The 22,009-nt window shown below is 54.3% G+C and overlaps 1 protein-coding gene across 1 annotated transcript; it reads left to right on the top strand.

The window, feature by feature from the left end:
• Positions 1-283: 283 nt before the first annotated feature.
• Positions 284-17,184, top strand: CBX7 (chromobox homolog 7). Its single transcript, XM_006865176.1, has 6 exons — positions 284-352; positions 3,040-3,083; positions 9,733-9,798; positions 13,292-13,358; positions 16,304-16,655; positions 17,021-17,184. The coding sequence occupies exons 1-6, from the start codon at positions 284-286 to the stop codon at positions 17,182-17,184; spliced, it is 762 nt and encodes a 253-aa protein (XP_006865238.1).
• The last annotated feature ends 4,825 nt before the right edge of the window (positions 17,185-22,009 follow it).

Genomic DNA, 22,009 nt, shown 5'->3' on the forward strand with positions numbered 1-22,009 from the left:
CTGGTGGCCGCCGGGCGCGCGCTCCCTGCCCCCGCCCTCTCCCCGCGCGCGCTCGCCCGCCCGCCTGCTCGCTCGCGTCGGGGAAAACGTTGCGCAGGTTCAAAAATGGAACGTCGGCGGCGTGAGGGCGCGCGAAGAGGTGTACGCGCGTGCGCGTGCGCGTGCGCGCCCGAGCGAGGGTGACGGGGACCCCGCCGGCCCGAGCATCGCGCGCCGCAGCCGCGCCCCCGCAGCTCCGCCCCCGGCCCGGCCCGGCCCCGGGCCCGCTCGCCCGCTGCCCCGCATGGAGCTGTCAGCCATCGGCGAGCAGGTGTTCGCCGTGGAGAGCATCCGGAAGAAGCGCGTGCGGAAGGTGAGGCTGCCCGGGGGCAGCTCCTGGGACCCCTAAGGGGTTCGCTCCCCTTTCCAGCGCCGTCCCTTCATGCTGGGAGCCAAGGGGGAAAGTGGGGTGGGGGACCTGGGCAGCCCCGCCCCGCTTGGCCCTGCTCCCTACTCCATGCCTCAGTTTCCCCTGCCACCTTGTAGGCTGAGTAGAATAAAAGTTGTCGCCCCGGGATGCTGGGGGCAGCTGAGCCCTCCTGAGCTGGAGAGACGATCGGACTGTACGGTTTCTGAATACCATCCCTCCTCATCGCCCCCAACCCACTGTAAATATGGAAAGACTGAGACCCAAGTTGCGGCAATGACTTGGCGTGTGTGTTAGTTTTAGAGCTGAGTCTCGAACTCTGGATTCTGGACTCTAGGTACCAAGTCCTTTGAAGTTGGGGGCGGAGCTTCGGAAAAGTCGCGCCCAGATCCCGCCCCCAGCCTCGGAGGGATTCCTGAAGGACTTTGCCCTTTTGTGATCCCGTGTCTTTCTCGCCGTTTCCCGAAGTGCGTCACCCGCGTCACCCACCCTGCCCACCCTGCACCCTGCTTACCTCCGGGTCTGTGTTTGTGAGGTCTCAACGCAAGTAGGAGCATACTCCAAGCTCCTCCCCTTCTGCCTTCTCCGAAACACACACCCTACAATCTAAGGCAGTGACTGCTCCCTGGATTCCATCCCCGCACCTGTGGGATTGGACTTTGGCAGCCCTTTCGCCTGGGTCTACGCTCGCTGTGCACATGTTTGCAGAGTGGACTCGCCCCATGCTGGAATGGGTGCTGGAAGTCCTTGGGGGAAAGTTCATTGCTTGGAACCCACCACCATCCTTTCCCTCATCTTCCTAAGCAGCCCTACGGAGGCTCCTTGCACGGCTGGGTGGGGGCCTTCGAGGTGTTCCCACCCACTTGACAGAGGCAGAAACTGAGGCCCAGGCTGGGGAAGTGACGAGAAAGTTAAAAGGTGAAAGTCGAACAGGACTACAGATTGGCTGATTGCCTGCCCATCTTTTCAGTGAGAGAATTCAGCCCTGGAAACTTAAGTCATGGGTGGGCTGGGGGTGGGGGTGGGGGCAAGCAGCCTTGAGGTAGAGCTCCGGTTTTGTGCTTGATGCTGCTTCTCCCCCCTCTCCCTTTTCCTTCCTCCTGGGCTTGTTTGGTCTAAGAGAGGATTAATGTATTCTACAAAGCTCTGTGCTTTACAGGTAATGTAACCTGAGACAGGTACAGTGATTATCCCCTTCTACCTTGGGACCTAGTGTGGCCCTGTAGGCTAAGCCCTGGACTGCTTACCACAACAAGGTCAGCAGTTTAAACCCACCAGCCATTCCTTGGAAACCCTGTACAGGGTCACTATGGGTTGAAACTGACTGGATGGCATTCAACAACCAACCAGGTAGGGACTGATGGGTATGCAGAAAAGCATTTCCAGCCATTGACTAGAAACATATTTGTTGTTGTTGTTAAGTGCCATCATGTATGTTCTGACTCATAGTGACCCAGTATAGGGTTTCCGAGGACTGACTGGTGAGCTTGAACTACCAACCTTGCAGTTCAAACTTAACTTTGCAGTCTAGTGCATTAACCCACAGCGCCAAACCAGGACTGCAGAAACACATTTGCTGAGGCTCTAGTATGTACTAGCACCATTCTAAATCCCACGGAGCCATCCCTCTCCTCTTAGAGCTGGCATTCCGGTAGAGGAAACAGTGCAGAAGGAAATAAATACAGGTGTTTTCAAATGGGTACTTTGAGGAGGTGACCCAGCTTGGTTTTAAAGTTCTCGTTTGGATGGGCTTCAGGATCTGATGGGGTTGGACTGGAAATGTTTTAAGGCCTCTCTTGCTTAAACAGCAACTCACCACAACAACTAGACTGAAGTGCGGTGGGGGGAGCAGTGATAGTTCACCTATCATGTGGAAGACGGGGTTCAGTTTCTGGCCAATCCACCCTTAAGTGAAGCCACCACTGTCAATGGAGGCTTGCATGTTGCTATGGTGCTGGACAGCTTTCAGCAGCACTTCCAGGCTAAGATAGACTAGGAAGAAAGGCCTGGCTATCGGCTTCTGAAAATCAGCCAGTGAAAGCCTTGTGGTGCACAGCACTCAGATCCTGTTCATGGGTCGCCATGAGTTGGGGGTCTGACTCCGCGGTAGCTAACAACAGTGGTTATTGGAGGGGTGGGGGGCGGCTGGCTTTCTTTTCTGACAACTGGAGGAGAAACCACCTTTTCTGAAGCTGTGGACTTCGTCCACCTTCTCTGGGACACTGCAGGGTCTTACGAGTTGAGACTTCTTAAATCACTAGGCTGTTACCTCTGGTTACAGGCAGCCTCTCACCTCTGCACAATATTGATGGAACTTGGGGTTTGAGTGGGGTAAAGAGGGAAGAGGGAAATCCCAAAAGAAGGGCTTTTCTAGGATTGTGGGTCTCTGGCCATTCACGCCCCATCCCTAGCCTCAGTTTCCCCATGTGTGACAGAGGAGCTTTCCCAGGAGCTGCCTGAGACCGAAGTACTCATGCTGTCGTAGGGCTGGTGGTCTGGGGTACGTTGTATGGTAGCCAAATGTGGGGGTCTCTGGGTTAGAAAGGATCTGCTGAGGGTCCCCAGACTGTGTGTATGTGGGTGTTGGGGGTCTGAGTACCTCACTGTGTTTGCCTTTTTCTCTCTCTTCCCAGGGTAAAGTCGAGTATCTGGTGAAGTGGAAAGGATGGCCCCCAAAGTAAGGCTCCTTTGTGTGTGTGTCCCTCCTCCTGCCTTTTGCCCCTCCCCTTGCCCACCCTCTAGCTGGAGCACCTCTTGTGACTAGACAGCTGACCTGCAGTAAAGCATCCAGGTCTCTGGGTCTGTCTCCCAGCTGCCAGCTGAGGGTCCTGGTCGGCCACCAGCTTTTCTTGCCCCATCCGCCTCGGGGGTTGGACTCCATTTTCTGGTTGGGTCTTTCCCTCTCCTCCCCTCCCCGTGGGTTTTCTTGGCAATTGGGAGGCTAAGACTCAGCATCTTGCCTTCAGAGATGGCCACTGAACCGCAGCCAAGTGTAGTGCTGGGTGGGGGTGGGCGTCTGTGGGGCTGGATAGGGCTGCCTAGCGGGGGTGGGGGGTGGGGGGAGCAGCTTCCTCACTGACATGTGGCTAGGAGCAGATCTTGAGCCTGCCTTGCCTTGGACAGAATAAGTTCCCGTGCTGCCTATGAGGTGGAACTCTGAGAATGATGAAACAGAGAGGGTAAGCCACTTGCCTTGGGTCACAGAGCAAGTCAAGGAGAGTTGAACCCCAAGCTCTGTTATTCCATCGCTGTCTAATAGATTCTGACTCACAGTGACCCCATAGGTCAGAGCTGACCTGCCCCAGCGGGCGTCCAAGGCTGTCAGTCTTGGGAAGCGCCTCCTACATCTTTCTCCCATGCAGTGACTGGTAGGGTCCAATCCTCCACCTTTTGGTTGGCAGCTGCACACTTAACCATGGCACCACCGGGCTCTTTGGACTCCAATCAGGTCTCCCCGTTTCAGGTTATTGCCTTGTGTCTCTCCAGAAGTACCATCCCCAAGCAGGTGGGGAGGCTGCAGGTTGAAAACCTCTCTGAGTGGCTCCACCTCCTCCTCCGCTCTGGTCAATTAGGGGCCCTCCCACCAGCCAATCACCTCCCAATGGGGAGGTCTTTATGGGTGGGAAGAAGAGGAAATGAATTAGTCCTGGAGCCTCCCCATTGGTCTATGGGCACCCCACCCTTGTCCCACCTCCTTGAGACACATTCCTGGAAACCCCCTATGCCCAGAGGTGCTAGTGCCTGTGCCAGGGGCTTTCTGTTGTGCTACTGTTGGAGACTGATCTGGTGTTGGGTCCTGGGGGCATTTCAGAGCTGGGGCACGCTGGAGAGGGGCAGCCTTGCTGTCTAGATTTCCCTCTCTGCACACTGAGCTCACCAGTCGAAGCCTGTCGCACACATGCACCCTGATGTTTGGTGTTGGTGACTGACTTCCCAAATACCTGTGGGGTGAAGGAAAATCTGCCTTCTCCACTGGGCTGCTTATGGGGACTTCTGGCCTGGGGGCTGGAGGAGGAAAGAAGTAAGGAGAAAGAGGGAGAAAAGGGCTGGAAGGGACAAGAGAGCTAGAACAGGAAGTTGCCTGGTGGCAGCAGGCCCCAGCTCCCTGGGTTGCATCCCCTCCCTTGGCCTGTCCCCTTCCCCCCCCCCCCAAGGTACTGCACAGAGCATGCTGGTCTTCCAGGCACTGTTGGTGGGGGTCTCCTCCTTCATAATCCTTTTGCTTCATTTCCTGTTCTAGATGAACCACTTGTTCATTAAGAGTTACTCGTCCCATTTCTATTGATCCCACATGGAGGCGCCTGCTGGTCGAGCCAGGGGAAGGAGCAGCCGCTCTGAGAGCAGTCCCTCCAGGGTCTTAGGCCTGTGCCCCCAGCCCTGGGCACACGCACCTTTGTTGGATTCTTTAACCTGCCGAGACCACTGGATGGACCCTCATGCCTGCTGTTTGTCACCCTTCCCAGCGGGATTCTCATTCTCAGAGTCCTTCTTGACCCTATGACTGGGGAACACCTTCTGGCTCCCCTACACTTCAGTTCTGGGTTCCAGGCCTGACTGTCCGTCCACACGATATCTGTGCACAGCATACCTCTGTGTCTTCATGTCTAAATCAGAAAAGGAACAACTGTCTCCCAGGGCGGTTGTGAGAATAAATTTGGGGGATGAAGTGCTGAGACCAAGCACTTGGTGAAGGTTTGCTGTGAACATGAAGCTAGGCACCCAGGGTGTTTTCTTCCCCCAGCCAGGCAGGGAGTCTTCACAGGAACTCAGGGTAGCTTAAAGATTCACCCTCTTGTTCTTCAGATGGGGAAACTGAGGCCACACAGGGCAGGTCATTACCAGGATTAGCTGCCAACTTCTGTGCAGTGTGTGGCCCCCACTTCTTGCTGTCCACCGCCCACTAGACGGGGCAGTGGACTATACTGCTGCTTCTGGAAGTCACAGCAAATGGCCTTGGGTGGGGCTGGGGGCCAGTGCTCTCAGCGTTCAGATCCCCCACCCTCACTCAGCCTGCTCAGGACGCTTCTGTCCTCCCTTTGAGAATGCCTGCCTTCTTCCATCCTTCCCCGCTCTCCCAGTGGCCAATGCTTTCTCACCTTTCTGGAAGCAACAAGTCTTCAGGAAATAGCGCCTTCCTTTTAGCTTGCTGAATGAACTCTCACAGCTGGGAACTGCGATGGTCAATAGAAACTGCTGGTCCCTTCAGTGGATGTCCAGGACACTGTCACGCCTACCTTTCCTTAGTGCTGATTTCCGCAGGTGCAGCCACAACCAGGCTGCCAGTCATTACCCACTGCTGTCCAGTCAGTGCTGACCCAAAGTGACCCTAGAGGACAGGAAAACTGCCCATACGATTTCTACCAGCCACTCCATGGGAGAAAGATGTGGCAATCTGCTTCCGCAAAGATAGCATTAAGTCAGTGAAGTCACTTATGAACGAACAAGGTTTTGTTGTTGTTGTTGTTGTTAGGTACCACTGAGTTGGCACTTAAGAAACACTGTCCAGTCTGGGCCAGTCTCACAGTCGTAGCCTATTTGAGCCCATTGTTGGAGCCACTGTGTCTCAGTCCATCTTGTTGAGAGTCTTCCTCTTTTTCACTGACCCTCACTTTATTAGGCATGATGTCCTTCTCCAGGGGAGCTGTCTCTAGTGATCCATTTTACAGATGGAGAGACAGAAGCCCAGAGTAGAGAAGAGGCCTTGCCTAGGGGCATACAGCTAGGGTGATTTGAACTCTAAACTGCCAGAACCCAGGGTCAGGAGCCTACCCCTAATGATACATAGCCAGTTCCTAAGAGGGCACTGTTAGCCTTTTGGCCAGTTCAATGAGAAATGTTCAAGGCTTTGTGCCTTTGAATGCTGGTTCTGGGGTTTCTAGCTGTGTGACCCAGGGCAAACCCTTAACCCCTCTGAACTCCATTTGTAACCCAAGGCCCTAGGCTTTCTTGGCCTCTGAAGACTGCCTAAGACAAGGAAAGGTAAGATCCTATACAGAGCTGGAGCCCAGTGACAGCTTCTTACCTTACCAAGGTGACAGGGATGAGGGATGGTTTAGACCCAGACCTGCCCTCTATGGAGGCCAGACTTGTGCTCTGTAGGCTTTTTAAGTTGACTTAATTAATACTTACTTGTTTTTATGATGGATCATACAGACTGAAGTGCTTTCTGTGGCTTAACTCATGGAATCCTCAAACCACCTGAGGAGGTCCTTTTATTAGTGCGCTTTACCAGAGGGCGGCGGAGACTTATGTGGGGAGGCGCTTGGGCAAGGCTGCACCCACACAGTCTGGACCGGAACCCCTGTGGAGTCCTGGGGGGAGAGCAGTGGCGTTATACGATAAACACTGGACTGTGAACTACAAGGCCGTAGGTTCGAGCCCACCAGTCCCTCCAAGGGAGACCGATGAGGGTTTCTGTTCCCGAGAAGATGTACAGCCTCAACCCAGTTGATGGTACTTAACAATAACAATGGAGTCAAGTATAGGACGGCTAGCCACAAAGTCCGTGGTTCAATCCCATCAGCTGCTCCTAGTAAATTCTACACAGGGCCGTACATTTCTTGGAGGGCGCGTTCCACTTTGGGCAGCTTTAAATCTGAATTAGCAGGGTTCTGCAGGAGACCTGAGGTGGGTCCGCGCAGCACTGGGCGCCTGCGTCACAATTCGACAGCTTCCCCTGCTGAGCTGAGCAAAGGATGGCGGAGGGATGGGGCCTACGTATGCCCCTGTCGGGCGGAAGGGGAGCCTGCGCGGTTGAGCGCTGGCAGTGCGCAATCCCTGCTTGTTTACAGGCTCCCGGGCCGGCGGGCAAGCAGGCGGGGCGATCACATGGCCTTGTTTATCTCCAGACTGCGCTGTCTCCGCCCCACCCCCTATTGGCTTGCTGACACCTCTGTTTGCACTGCCCGGGTGTACGCGCGTGCGCGTCCTGGCTGCGGAGGCTGGCAGCATTGAGGGTTCTCTAACTCACCTATTTGGTGCTCGGGTTCTCCCCGCAGACACACTCAGCAGTCCCGGCTAGCCCGGCCTAAATGAGGTCCGGGATTCGGCAGGTGCCCCTCGTCAGCCCCCACCCCCCCAGTCATCTAGCCTGGGGACCCCGGGGGTGCCCTCCCGTGGTGCTGCCCATCTGGCCGCCAAGCTTATTTCCTTGGCTGTGGCCTCGAGGGCTCCCACGCCGTGGAGGAGCTGGCAATGCCCTCCACTTTATGGTCTGTGGTGTGGGGTGGTGTTCAAGAGGTTAATACCCTTGTGCACCTCTACTTAACCTTGTGTGTGTGGGGGGCAGGTTTCCAGGAGCTCCAGGCCCGAAGTGATTCCCTTTTATCGGAGACTTTCTCCCACTGACGCGCGCTTTAGGGTCCCGGGGTAGAGCAGTTTGACAGTCAAACTCCTCCTGGCTCAGTGCCTCCTCATCTTCATCTGTAAAATGGGCTAATAATAGAACCCACCTCACAAAGGCGTTAGGAGGAACGAGGAGCTCCCGGCCTGTAATAGGGCTCTCGGCACCTTGCTGTTATGACGGTGGTGGAGGTGGCTTTTCTTAGAGGAAGAAACGGAGGACCAGAGAAGGTAGGGACTTGTCAGAAATCACATTGCAGTCACCTCAGCAAAAAATAAAACGAAAACGGGGAAGGCAGCAGGGAAGTGGTCAGGGCAGAAGTGAGACACACCCGACAGCTAGAGAAAGCGGGTGAGGCGGCTGTGGAGGGGGACCACATGTACCCCATTTGTTACAGTTGAGAAAAGTCCCCGTCTTTGCGGGGCAGGCTGCCTGGAGCCTCTGCCAGCCTCTGGTTGCCTACAGTGTGTGTGCCTTACCCAGCTCAGTTTCACTTTCAGCATTTCTACCAAGGGTGAGTGAAACCCAAATGCTTCAGCAGCCATCCAGAGCTGGTCTGGCGGGCCTGGCCTGGGCGACACCCTGGGAATGGCAGCACACCACTGCCGTAGTCACCCAAGGGGCTCTGGGTGGGCAGCTGACAGCAGGGAAGCAGCACAGACCTGGCTCTTAGGAATGACAAGGAGCCCCGTGTAGGGCTGGGGGACTCCAAGGGAGGGGACAGGGCGCAGAGCAGGTGTGTACAAGTGTCCCTGGAGAAATGATGCTGCACCGGGTAGCTTGTGGCCTGAGTCTAGATTGGACAAGAGATGCCCCAGGTGGTTTCAGATGACGGTTTCAGGTCAGCTGATTAGGGACGGGACGGTGCCTGCCCTCCTAACACCTTAACACCTCTCCTCCCTACTCATCTTAGTGCCTCCCCTGGTGCAACCTGTGACTAGACTCCTAGAATATTACCAAAATGTATCGCTTTTAACTTTGCACATTTTCTAAACTGCAGCCCACGTGTGGCGCTGTAGGATAAGCACTGAACTGCTAACCACAGGTTCAAACCACCAGCTGCTCCTCAGAAACCTTATACAGGGTTGCTATGAGTCAGAACCAACTTGATACAGTTCACTGAATTCAGCTTTGCTTTTGAAATGCAACCTTTTACACAAACTAAGGAGTCCTGGTGTGGCACTGTAGGTTAATGTGCTGGACTGCAAAGTCGGTTTGAAAGGCCAGGCTGACAGTTTAAGTTCACCGACTGCTCCTCAGAAACCGTATACAGGGTCACTGTGGTTTGGAACCAACTCAATGGCACTTCATAGCAAACAAACCAAAGGAGCACTCTAAAGAAAGTCCTACGTGGTGAACAGTAGTGCGAGTGGAACAATGGTGTGCCGTGTGCCAGAGGGGACCCCACAGAGGGTGCCACTGCCCTGTCACCACCCAGGCCTGCCCCAAGGAGGGGACTTTCTGGTCTGGGGGTGGTGCAGGTCTCTGTGGGCATTCTGGGGGTCTCTGCTGTTGGATGACTGGAGATTGGACCACTCGATCAAACACTATTTGCCAGGTCCAGAGACGAGGGAGATGTATGGCCGGGCAGGAAGAGCAGCAGCAGTAGGGAGCGTTCCCACAGGCGTGCAGTGATGAGCCCATCTAGTCTGCACCCAAGTCCTTCAAGGCTGGGCAGTCGAGGCACAGGGTGGCCAGCCAGCAAGGGCCACTTCTGGGATTTGGAGCCAGGTGGTCTTTCCCAGGCTCCCCAAGGACCTGAGGGGAAGAAGTTATAATGGAGTTAATTACAGCGTGGTGTGGCCCACCCTCAGAATGAGGGGCAGTCTTCTGTCACTGGAGCCCTCAGGAGGCCCCTGACCTGTCCTCAGAGTAAGTAACAGTTATGTTGGAGCAGGAAGGGGCAGACAGGTAGAACAACAGCTTGCACCTCTGAACACCTGGTGGGAGCTGGGGAACTCTGACTGTTCACATCTCTCCCTAGGTACAGCACTTGGGAGCCGGAAGAGCACATCCTGGATCCCCGCCTGGTCCTGGCCTATGAGGAGAAGTAAGGGGGCCCATCTGCTGCTGGGTCTAGGGGCTCTGGGCTTTTATAGTGAGCCTACTGTTGGCTTGGCTCTGGGCAAGGAAGGGATCCTGGGGTGGGCGGGGGGGGGAGGGTGATGAGGGGTTCTGCAGGACAGCCTGTCACTGGCGGAAGTGGGGCACCAGGTCCCAGGAAGTCGAGGGCCTGGGCCCCTTTCCTGTTGCTGGGTGATGCCTACCACTGTTCTCGCTCAGCAGCCCTGGCACACCCGTAAGGTGGGCATTTTAGTTGAGGTGAGGAAAGTTAAAATGCATCCGAAAAGCGTCCTGGGTGTGAGGGGTACTCATGCCAGGGGACAGAGCAGTCTCCTGGAGATGAAGCGTAAGACATGTGGACGGGGCAGGGCTTTGGTACCATGGTCTCTGAGTCTGCGGACTCTGCAGGCTGGTGTGACAGCATGTCCACCGGGTGTTGGGGGCGCACATCTTCCCAGGAGCTCTGACAAGGCTGTTCCGACTGTGGCCTTTTGAGGGCAGTCCAAGCATTCTGTCCCTCAGTGGCCCTGGCTTTCAACTTTCTGACCTCCTAACCTCCTCAAAGCCCTGGACCCTTGCCCCTCTCCCCAACCCACCGGCCTGTATAGTAGCCTTTGACCTCCTGAGACAGGATGCAGACCTCATCTGACAGGTGCTGAGGTGCTAAGGGACCTGTCCAGGAACCCCCGTTTCATGATGTGAAGGCCAATGTGCCCGCTGCCCCTGTTGCTGCCCTCTTCTGCCTTCCCCCACATGGTTTCCTGGGATTGACTCAAAGGACTAGTCTTACTGTACTTCCCTTTACAAATCAGTGTATCCCTGCCCCACTTCATGGTGCCCAGGTGCCCGGTAGGGCCTTGAATCCCAAAGGATGTCACACTTGGGGGAGAATCCTCTGAAGTATTGAGCAAGGCTTCTCTTCTCTGGACCTCAGTTTCCCCATCTATGGAATGGGGATACCAGTGCTGCCCTCCTGGGGCTCACGGGGGTGTGGTGTATGTGGGGGGCAGGTATGTGAACACACTCTGAGCCACCCAGTGTGGGCACACACATGTGAATTACCTTCCTGATGGACAGCATCTTCATTCTTTCATTTGTTCAACAAATAACTATTAAGGGTGAAACAGAACATGTCCTTGTGGCAATTAAGGGTCAGCAGTAACAAGGGAAACCTCCGTGCGATGGTGACACGGTGGCTACAGCAGGGGCTCACACACACCCATGGCTGTGAGGATGGGACAGGATCAGGCAACGTTTCTTTCTGTTGTACATAAGGTTGACGCGCCGACAACCAACAACGACAACGACAAGGACAACTCTGTGCCAGGCACTATCCCACGTGCTGGAGACACAGCAGGGGATGAAACCGACACCCGTCCCTCCCTTCACGGGGCTCACAGTCCAGTGCGGAGACACACATGCAAAGTAAACAAACAAACAAATGTGTACGGTGTCAGAGCAGTATGGCCAGGGGACAGGGCACGAGGGAAGCGGGATGTTGTTTTCCATGGGATGGTTAGGAAGTGGCGGATGATTAATTAAGCAAAGGGACAAGGCCCAGGGAGGACAGCAAGTGCAAAGGCCCTGGGTGAGGCCTGCGAGCTGGGTGGGAGAGGAGGCCAAGAGGGGTGTGTGCTAAGGAAGGGAGCCAGCTCTGGGGGGTAGGGGAAGGTTTCTAAGTCCTTGCAGATGATTTGGATTTTATTTGGAAGGAGTCTGAAAAGTGGAGATGCCCACAGACCCTGTGTGCCCTTTGGTTCTCTTCGCTCTCAGTTTTGGGACAAAGGCTAAATTGGAGTGGTGTCCATTTTCACCCCTGCTTTGCAGGATGTTTGCGAGACTCAGCAGGACTCTGTGGTGTGGGTGGTGGGGGTGGGGGCTCTGTAATGGAGAGCCCCTGTGTGTTGGAACTGTTAAGAGGCCTGGACACTGAAGGACAGAGAGTCCAGGCCCAGAGGGTAGCTAAGGATTAGATGGAATGGATCCCCATGCCTCACACCCCGACCACAGTCACACACACATGCAGGCACATGTTTACCCCACCCCACCCCCATGCACAGCTTGCAGGGCAGGAACAGGGCGCTGCTGTAGGTTGGAAGCAAGTGTCTGGTGGCCTGGGCATCAGAACTGCCCCTCCGGCCCCTGATTGAGACCCCAGGTTTGTCCTTACTCCCCAAAGCCTGCAGCATGGCATTGATGAGAAAGGCCTTCCAGTGGTGGACATTGTCAGATCTTCAGCACTGGGCAGCATCTCTGTGCCTCAGTTTCCACACCTGTAAAATGGGGACAGTGACTGCTCCTCCAACCAGTGGTTGTGCAGATGGACACACGATACCTTGTATTTAGTGTCCACGTGGTGGCCATCTTCATCTGTCCCCTCTACTTCCTGCTCTCCTCCTTCCTCACTTTGTTATTTGAGCCTTTGCACTTCCAGTTTTGATCAACACTAGGTGCTTCTCTTGCCCCTCCCAGGAGCCCCGGCACCCAGCTGACCTGGGATCCTCTTGATCCACGTGAGGAAACCGAGGCTCAGGGAGGCGGGTCACGGCCACTAGGGCCTCCCATGGGCTTGAATGGGGTTTTAAGCTTCCAGCAGGGGTCTCTCAGTGAAGCCCTGTAGTCTGCCTTAGTGTGTCCTGGGCCGTGGGCCCCTCTGCAGATCCAGGAGTCCCCCCGGGAGGCTGCTGCCTAAACCATGATGAGACATGGGAACCAGCCGGGCCCCGAGCATGGGTTTACACGGAACTCAGATTGGGGGACTGGCCTGGCGTCACCCACCAGAACGAGAAAAGGACCCTCATTCTTTGTGAGTGTGACTCAGAAAGAGGGAACGAAGCAGCTGAGCTAGGAGGCGGAAGGGAAGGCCCTCCTGCTTCTAGTTCTGGTTCTGCTGTTGGGAGCCTCCAAAGGTGGTGTTGTGTTGTCGTGTGTGGCTTTGTGTGTGTGCTCCGATTGGGCCTGGGGTGTCTGGGTCTGTTTCTGGAGTGGGGAGGACATGCAGCAGAGAGTCGGGCTAGTTTTTCTCCTGCTCCCCGCCCAACTAGACCATTGGGACAGGCTGGAGTCTGGCCTTCTGTGGTTCACACAGACTGAGCTGGGAGTCAGTTCCCCCAAGACATTCAAAAGCAAATAGGATTGGCAGGACCCTTTGCAGCTCGCCTGAGATTCGAGTGGAAACTGGAGCTACATTTGGGGGTGCAGTGTGCAGGTCCCTGGTGGTATGTAGAGCATACCTCCTCACGCTCCATCAGTAACTGGGACCAGTGGCTGTGCCCAATGGGGAAGCTAAGACCCCACTGCTGTGGCTTCAATGGAGCAATGGGGAAGAGCCTGGCCCCCAGCATGGGGGGCTGGGGGGTGGCCAGTAGAGGGTATGCCCCGGCCCCACAGACAGTAGCGAGCGGGTGAATCAGGTACTTTACTAGCCCGTAAAGGTCACCAGTACTTCCTTTCCTTCTGCCATCTGCTTTGCTCTGTAGGGAGGAGAGAGACCGAGCTTCAGGGTATAGGAAGAGAGGTCCGAAACCCAAGCGGCTTCTGCTACAGGTAGGTAGCCCAGCCTCTCTGTGCCTCTTCTCTGCCTCCCCGCCCCGCCGGCCCCAGCCCACCCTTAGCCCCCTCTCTGCCCTTCCCACCAGTCATGCTATTCTGTGCATTGGCTAAGTAACCTGGCAGAGACCCCTGGTGTGGTGCTGTCGGTAAGCACACACCTGATAAAGTTTCTTATGAGTTGGAACTGACCTGATAGCACTTAGCTACAACCACCTGGCAGGCAGCCCCTCCCCAGCGCTGTCCCGGGCACTGGGGTGGGGTGGGGGGGGCGGGGGGTAAGTGTGATGGGAGGAGTTGGGAAAAGCCAGAATGAGGGGTGGTATCCAGGGAAGACAGCCTGCATGGGAGGGGCCACGGTGGGAGGTAGGGGCATGTGGCTAGTGGGGTCTTAGAATTCAGAAAGTATAAAATAAGACTTTATCCTGAGGAAAGTCTCAAACACAGTTGTCATCTTGTAGAACCTTACACGCATAAACTTTGTTGTTGTTATGTGCCGTCGAGTCGGTTCTGACTCATAGCGACCCTGTACAGGGTTTCCGAGGCTGTAGATCTTTACGGGAGCAGAAAGCCTCATCTTTCTCCTGCAGAACAGCTGGTAGTTTCGAACTGCTGGCCTTGTGATTCGCAGTCCAATTCGTAACCACTACACTACCAGAGCTCCTTCATATAAACTTTAGGAGTGAGGAAACATGGGAGCTAGAATTTTAGAATCCAAGAAGGGAGACTCAAAACTCTGGAATTCTTGGATGTCGGGATCCTGGCAGTGTGCCTTCATTCAGTGGGACGAGACCTCAGAGGTCTCCGTTTCCAGTCCTCCGTTGGGGGCCCTTGTCTCTGTGACATCCCAGAGTTCATAGGACCTGGGGCGGGGGCCCTTGGCAGATTCAGCTGCAGTGAAAAGGGAGTGGGTGGGAGCCATGATCCTAGGCAAGACTCTCTTCACCTCTCAGAGTTGCATTTTCTTACCTGTGAAAGAGAATACCTAGTGTCTGTAATTTAGTAAGATCTACTAGGTCTTTGAAGTCAAAGAAAGTATTCTTGGTTGAGATAAGGCCTTGGGGAGTGCAGACAGCTTGTATTTGACCAGTAACCTAAAGGTCAGTGGTGCAGACCTACCTAACAGAGCCACAGAAGGAAGGCCTGGTAAACCGTGATGTCACATGGAGTCGCTGTGAGATGGAACAAACTCCATGGCAATAGGCTTGGCTTGGGCACATATAGTGGAGACATTGGCCTGAATTGATGGGCCACCATTTAAGCGGTGGGTTCGAGCATGCTCCACGAGTTTGGGATGAATTGGGTCCTAGAGGGAAAGTCAGACATTTCCTGGGAGGTAGGTTCTGTGCTCTTTACAAATGGTACAGTTCATCTGCACCCTGACTTTGGGGTGGGTGATCAGTTATCTATTGGTGTGTAATAAATCACCCCTAACTTAGTCACCAAAGGCAATAAATGTGGGGTCTCGCCCGGCGTGTGCAGGTCAGGATCAGGGAGTGCACCCACAGTGCCTTAGTGAGCTGGTGTAGCCAGGTGTTGGGTGGGGCTCCTGTCCAGCATCTGAAGGTCTGACGAGGGCTGGAGGACTGGCATCCAGCGTGATGTACTCACATGCCAGATGGTGAATGGGAGGCTGGCCCGTCTGCAGGGACACTACAACCCCTGATTGATTGATGGATGAGAAAGAGCAATGTTATCCGACCTAGTCGACCCCCAACCCCAGTGTGTGATGCCACATAAGGGGGTGGTCCAGGAAGCAGGTGTCACTGGGGGCATCTGGAGGGCTGCCCACTCGAGGTTCTTCATCAGCTCGGCAGTGAGGAAACAAGTACATACCCAGTAGGGTCTTAACAGTAGGGCCAAAACCCAGCTCTGACTCTTGTCATTCCTGGGAAGGGGGCAGAGAGAGACCAAGATGAAGATGGTCATGTCTCCCAGGGTCTACGGAGAGCTTACTGGGTCCAGGGTAGTCCACAAGCCAGGCTGCAGAGTGGGTTTTCATGAAGTGTCATCTCACTGTCCCTTCCCAGCTCAGTGCTCCTCCAGTCTCCTCACTGTGGTGAGTGGTGGGCATTAGTGGACAAGCTGCAGAAGAGAGCCTGTGGTCGTCCTGACCCCCCAGGGAGATGTTTGCCCTCAGAAGGCCCATCTGATGGCCCCCGTCTCTTCCCATCAGTGCCAGGTCTCTGGTGACGGTGGTCCAGAGTCTTCCACCATCTTGGCACTAAGGGTCTTCCTGGGATCCACAAACATTTCCCCCCAAGTCAGTAAGACATATTCCCAGATGACAAATGCGAATCTTTGAGCAATAGCTCCAACTCCATTTTAATAGGAGGGCTCAGCTCAGTGAGACCATGTGGCAGACAGCTGTCCCCTCACTGGGCTGTCTGTGTACCTGTGGGAACTTCCCCCTGCCTCCCAGACCCTCCTGTGGGGTCTGCTTTGAGGGCCCTTCTGTGAGTAGCATTTCCTTTCCAGAGATGCAGAGGAATCTCTTAATGGGTCTGCTGCAAAACCTACTGGTGCTGTAGGATGAGCACTGGCCTGTTAACCACAAGGTTGGTGGTTCAAATTCACCAGCCGCTCCTCGAGAGAAAGATGAGTTGGTCAGCTCTCATAGGCATACAGGGCCGCTATGAGTCGGAATTGACTCGATGGCAATGGTTGGCAGTGAGTGTGCCCCTCTGTTGGCTACCATGGGCACGTGCCCTGTGGTTCCCCTCCCTGAACCTTTCCCAGCCTCCTGGGACAAGAGATTACACTGGGGCCTTGAGGAGTAGCCAGCCTGGGGATGGGCCTGGGGTTGGGCAGCTCTCGGGTGGGGGAGGTGGATCATTAAACAAGAGGACATGGGAAGGGCAGCCGGTGCGGGAACAGCATGTGCGGCAGTGCGGCGGCAGGGTGGGAGGGCTGACCCCGTGCCCTGGCTTGCCCCCCCGCAGCGGCTGTACAGCATGGACCTGCGCAGTTCCCACAAGGCCAAGGGCAGGGAGAAGCTCTGCTTCTCCCTGACACGCCCACTCGGCAACGGGAGCCCCGAGGGGGTGGTCAGAGCGGGGGCACCTGAGCTGGTGGACAAGGGCCCGTTGGTGCCCACCCTGCCCTTCCCGCTCCGCAAGCCGCGCAAGGCACACAAGTATCTGCGGCTCTCACGCAAGAAGTTCCCGCCCCGCGGGCCCAGCCTGGAGAGTCACAGCCATGGACGGGAGCTCTTTCTGCAGGAGGCCCCGGCCCCAGATGTCCTGCAGGCGGCCGGGGAGTGGGAGCCCGCCGAGCAGCCCCCCGAAGAGGAGGGTAAGGCGTCCTGTCCCCTGGCCCAGGGTCCCTGTGGGCCAGCTCACTCTCCTTGCCCAGCGCCCAGAGAGGGTCTGCTGTTTCCTTGGCCACACAGGTTGGGGACTGGAAGTCAGGGGCCTGTCACCTAGTCCAAGGCTCTTCATGCCTTCAGCTTCTGGATGTACTCTTGTCCAGCCAGGAACATAGACTGACCTCTGCCCTGGTGCCCAGCATGGCCTGGGTCTTGACCTTCTGCCCCTGTGTAGCTCCAGACTCAGAGACATGGGAAGGGCCAGTCTGCATGCAGCCACTGGCTCCGACTTTCCCAACCCTTTGTTCACTGTGTCTCCTGTCTGTCTGTCTGTCTTCCATGGTGGCTGCAGCAGATGCAGACCTGGTCGATGGGCCCCCTTCCTGGACACCTGTACCACCCCCAAGTGAAGTGACAGTGACCGACATCACCGCCAACTCCATCACGGTCACCTTCCGTGAGGCCCAGGCGGCCGAGGGCTTCTTCCGAGACCGCGACCACAGTGGGAAGTTCTGAATCATCATTTTTACCCTTCTTAAACTGTTTCTTTGGGGCTTGGGGTGGGGACTTCCAGAGCTGGGGAGGGGATGGGTGGGGTGAAGGGTAATTATTTTATTTAAAAAAAAATACCAAAACAGAAGGAGGAGGGGAAATCCCAATGTTCTCCCCCCCAACCCTACTCCTTTTTTGGTGAGGGATGTTTACAGAGAGGCCCTGGGGTGGCCTGCTGGGAGGCTGTCCCAGGGCAGAATGGGGACAGCCACCTCCCCAGACATTTCCGTCATCCTTGTTCTTACTGATGGACCCAGCAATAGTTCCAGGGGTTGAAGGAGAATCAGAAGATGCAACTCTCTCCTGTAAGCAGCCCGTCCCAGCAGTTCTGGCGGCTCCTCTTCTTTTCTTGGGTCTTTATTTTGACCTCTCCACTCCAGCCTGGCTGTGGAATGTAGAGGCTGGGTCAGAGAGAGGAGGCCAGAGGAGGGTTTGCACCGCAGTATTCCTGGAGGTTCACCCCTGGGAGAGAACCCTGGGCTGCATCCTTGGCCCGTAGCCCTGCACCCCCTAACCTGGCCGGTGCAGGTGTGCACAGAAGTCCTGCCCCCTGAACATTCACGCCTGGTCTGGAGACACGTGTTTACACCCGTGTCCACGGGGGTCTTGCAGACTTACTGATTAGAAGCCTGCCCAGGTGAACAGGGCTGAAAGACAGCATGGCACCCCGACTCCCCTGCCTTGCCTGGACTGTGGAGCAACAGGACCCTTCCCCGCTCAGCATGCCCTCTGATGCTCCAGCTACACAGGTGTGGTTTGTGGGCTCACCTGGCCAAACTGCAGGTGTGCTAGCATCTGCAAGGGGGCCCGCCCCTCCTCTCTGCAGTCCCTTGTTCTTTCTGACTCAGGTGACTTTTCCGCTCTCCTCCCCAACTCAGCCAATCCAGGTGTGGGTGTGGGTGTGGGTGGTCCTCCACCACCTTCTCAGGGCAGCTCTCCACCCTGAACACTCCCTCCTTCCATTCTGTAACCTCTACTTAACCCGAACTCTCCCCCCCCCTCCCAAGCTGGGGCTGACCTTAACTTCCTGGGGGGAAGGCTCTTTTGGTCTTCCGTGAGTGAGGCCGCAGTGTTTGTGTGTGTGTGTGTGTGTATGTGTGTGACTGGGGCATGGGCGCTGTGCCAGCCACGAGGAGGCACACCTGTTCTCCAGTTTGCACTCAGAAGCCCTGTAGGCAGGTAGTGTCCCTGCCAGTGCAGAGGGTTTGCCTTCTGCCCTGTGCCAGCACAGATGGGGGGAGGTACAGGGGGCTCCCCATCTGGCAATCCTTAGGGTTTGTCAGGGAACCTGAACCCCCTACTATTTCCAGACCCTGTCCTGAGCCCCCAAACCAAAGACAACCTGCACCCCCTGTCAGTTGGAGTATCCTCTTAGCACGATTATAATCCCTGGGTTCCGCCTTCCCCTTATTAGTTGTCCCCGGTCAGTTCAGTGCTTCCATGGGGTCAGCTGAATCCGGGGGAGTGTATGAGCGTAGGCCTGGGAGAGGAGGGAACCCCTCCCAACCAGCTGTGGGACCCTGAGGAAGGGAAGCAAAAGCATAGAGCTGGACTGCGGGGTTAGGAGGTTCCTTCCAGGATGGGAATCCCTGCAGAGGTGAGGGGTCGGAAGACTGAGAGCACAGTGAGTTCTTCCTGGCCCCCCTGGCCTGCTCCAGGCCTAGTTGGCTGTGGATGGGGTCTCTTCTTGGTCCCTAGCTTCAGTGATGTCATGCTCCCCACACCCCAGGAGGCCCGGTACCTCTTCCTGCTGCTCGGTCACTTTTCAGAGCTGATTGTGTAAGTCATGGGTGTGTGGTTTGGGGGGAGCTGTTTTGTGGGGTGAGGTAGCTGCTGCCACTAACTAGGCCCTTCACACCCTGCGGCTGAACACCAAGCGCGGCCTGGGCCTGAGGAACCAGCTTGGGGCTTGGGGCTCTTAGGACGGCTCTCACCAGGGCTGGAGCCCCCATGAGTGTCAGGGTGTGGCCCTGCAGACCCCTTCCAGCTCAGAGTGTCCCAGCAGGCCCTGGGGCGAGAGAAGGCCAAGCAGACAGACCTCCTCCTTACCCCCTTGCCCCCCAAGGCCAGTACTTACGGGGTGGGTGGGGGCTTAGCAACAGTGCCATCACTTCTCTTCCGCCTGCCCCCCCCCCCCCCCTCCGATTTGAATGTAGAAAGACTGGTTGGTACTTTCTGTTTCTGAGCTGGGATGGAGCAGGCTGTTCCTCCGCCGCCCCTCAGCACCCACTTCCTGTGAGTGGCTTTGTGGTTGAACTGGGAGGATGATCCCAGTGTCCCGATCCTCCTCTCCCTGCTCCCTGGGAAGGCACCACGCTCTGTAAGGTGGTTCGGCTATGCTTTATAAGTGGTCAGACAGGGCCGTCAGATCTCAGCACAAGAACGCTTCCTTTGCACAGAATGAGCTTCGAGCTTTGTTCAGACTAAATGAATGTATTTGGGGAGGGGCTGGGAGCCCGTGGATTCCAAGCACACGCCTCTGCTGAGTGTGTGCTGGGGAGTTCAGTGGATGCAGAGCGCGGTTTTATTTTTGTACTGATAGTGGTAAGAGATTGTATAGCATCTATTTATTTAGATGATTTATCTGGTAAATGAGGCAAAAAATAAAAATACATTAAAGATGATTTAAAAAAACACAAAAGCACATTGTCCTTGATCTTTCCTTGTGATGGACGGTATTGCAGCTGTGCTGATCGAACAGCCCTGGCCCTGGGTCTGGGATGAGCTTCCAGGTTGCCAATTACTGACCAGGATGTTGGACAAGTCGTTCCGTTGTGTGAGTCCCCCAGGCCTACCACAAGGATTCACTGAGGTGACAGATGGAAAAGTGGTTTGAGAAATGAACACAAGCATCTAGTTGGATGGGTGCTCACCACTGTAGTCCTAGTAGGACTTCTGGTAGCATCTCCAGCCTCCTCTAGAACCAAGTGCTGGTTAGTATCCCAGATCTCTTAATTTCAGGTTCTAGAATTTGGAATTGCTGTGGGGCTAACTCTCACCGGCTCTCCTCAGCACACCTTCCTGAATCCCTAGAGTCGTAATCAGAGCAAAAAAGGAATGAGAGAAAGGAGATGCCTCCAAGCACAGTTCCAAGTTAGGTTCATAACTGGCCGTGACATAGGTTGAACTAGAGCAGGTGGGATTCACATCATTATTTGCCTCTGATCATTTGAACATTCATCATCTATAGTAATTAGCCTTTGAGCAAGGAAGCCCATGCTTTTGGGCCCACACATAGCCTCCATTTGTGGCCTTCAAGAGGACCTGGTAAGGGGCAGATCTTCTGGTCTCATGCAATTATTGTTGTAGTTATGTGCTCTGACTCATAGCAACCCTGAGCACAACAGGACAAATCACTGTCCAGTCCTGAGCCAGCCTCTCGGGTGTTTACTTGAGTCTATTGCTGTCGCCATTGTACCAATTCCTCTCATTGTGGGATCTTCCTTTTTATCGCTGATCCTCCACTTTACCAAAGATGATATCCTTCTCCAGGGACTGGTCCCTCCTGATAATATGTCTGAAGTGTGTGAGATGAATGAAGTCTGGCCATCCTGGTTTCTAAGGAGCATTCTGGCTGCACTTCTTCCAACACAGATTGATTTGTTCTTTTGGCAGACCATGGTATTTTCAATATTCTTCTCCAACACCATAACTCAAATGTATCAATTCTTCTACGGTCTTCCTTATTCATTATTCAATGTTCACAAGCATAAGAGGTTATTGAAAATACCATGGCTTGGGTCGGGTACACCTTAGTCTTCAAACTGACATCTTTGCTCCTTAACACTTTAAAGAAGTCTTCTGCAGCAGATTTGCCTAATGTAATACATAATTTGATTTCTTGATTGCTGCTTCCATGAACATTTATTGTGGATCCAAGCAAAATGAAATCCCTGACACTTGGTAGAGTAGGTGAATGGGACACCTTAGATGCCCATCCTGATGGGCTGTCCTTAGATGGTCTGACTCTGTTTATGTTAAGCCATTTCAGGGTTTCATTTATTTTCTGGCAGTCATAATGAAAACTGATGTAACAGATCTTTGAAGGTTTCTTTCATATCCAAGAGGTTCTAGTACTCAAAGTACCAAGACTAATGAACATTCTTCTCTATTTGATTAGAATTCTTATGAATAGAGACTATATAGTATTGGTACTTTGTTTATAGCTCATTTTATTAAAGTAATGTCTCTGAAAATCAATTTTCCTGGAGTATTCAAACATTATTATTAATTCCATTCTTTAAAACTTTAACAGCAATTTACAAAGCTAATATGATTGATACTTTTGCACTCTCAAATAATTGGATACCATAAGTAACAGGCCACACATACACAGACAGACTAATTGAGATCTGTGTAATTTAATAATTGATTATTTTTAGAGACACATGTACTAAGGAGATTTAAATTGGAAATTGATTATTAGGCCAAGTCCAGTGAAAAAGAAGAAGACCCCAACAAGATGGATTCATACAGTGGCGGCAACACTGTGTTCAAATGTAACAACAGTTGTGAGGTTACAATAGGACTGGGCAATGTTTCATTTTGCCATACACAGGGTCTCTGTAAGTTAGTACCAACTCGATGGCACAAAACAACAAGATGTGCTTTTTTGAGGCATCAGGGAATATAAGTCTCTTTGTCCTAGAGATTTTAAGTTTTGAAACTTGTGTTCTTTCTTAAGTGTATATATTTCCTAAATTTGCATGGCTAGCCATACATACCTCATTTTCTGCCATTACGACATACCTGCTTTGTCTCTTAGAATTCTTAACAACTTAGTATTTTC

Source organism: Chrysochloris asiatica, unplaced genomic scaffold, assembly GCF_000296735.1.
Source record: "Chrysochloris asiatica unplaced genomic scaffold, ChrAsi1.0 scaffold00076, whole genome shotgun sequence".
In the NCBI taxonomy this organism is placed as follows: domain Eukaryota; kingdom Metazoa; phylum Chordata; class Mammalia; order Afrosoricida; family Chrysochloridae; genus Chrysochloris; species Chrysochloris asiatica.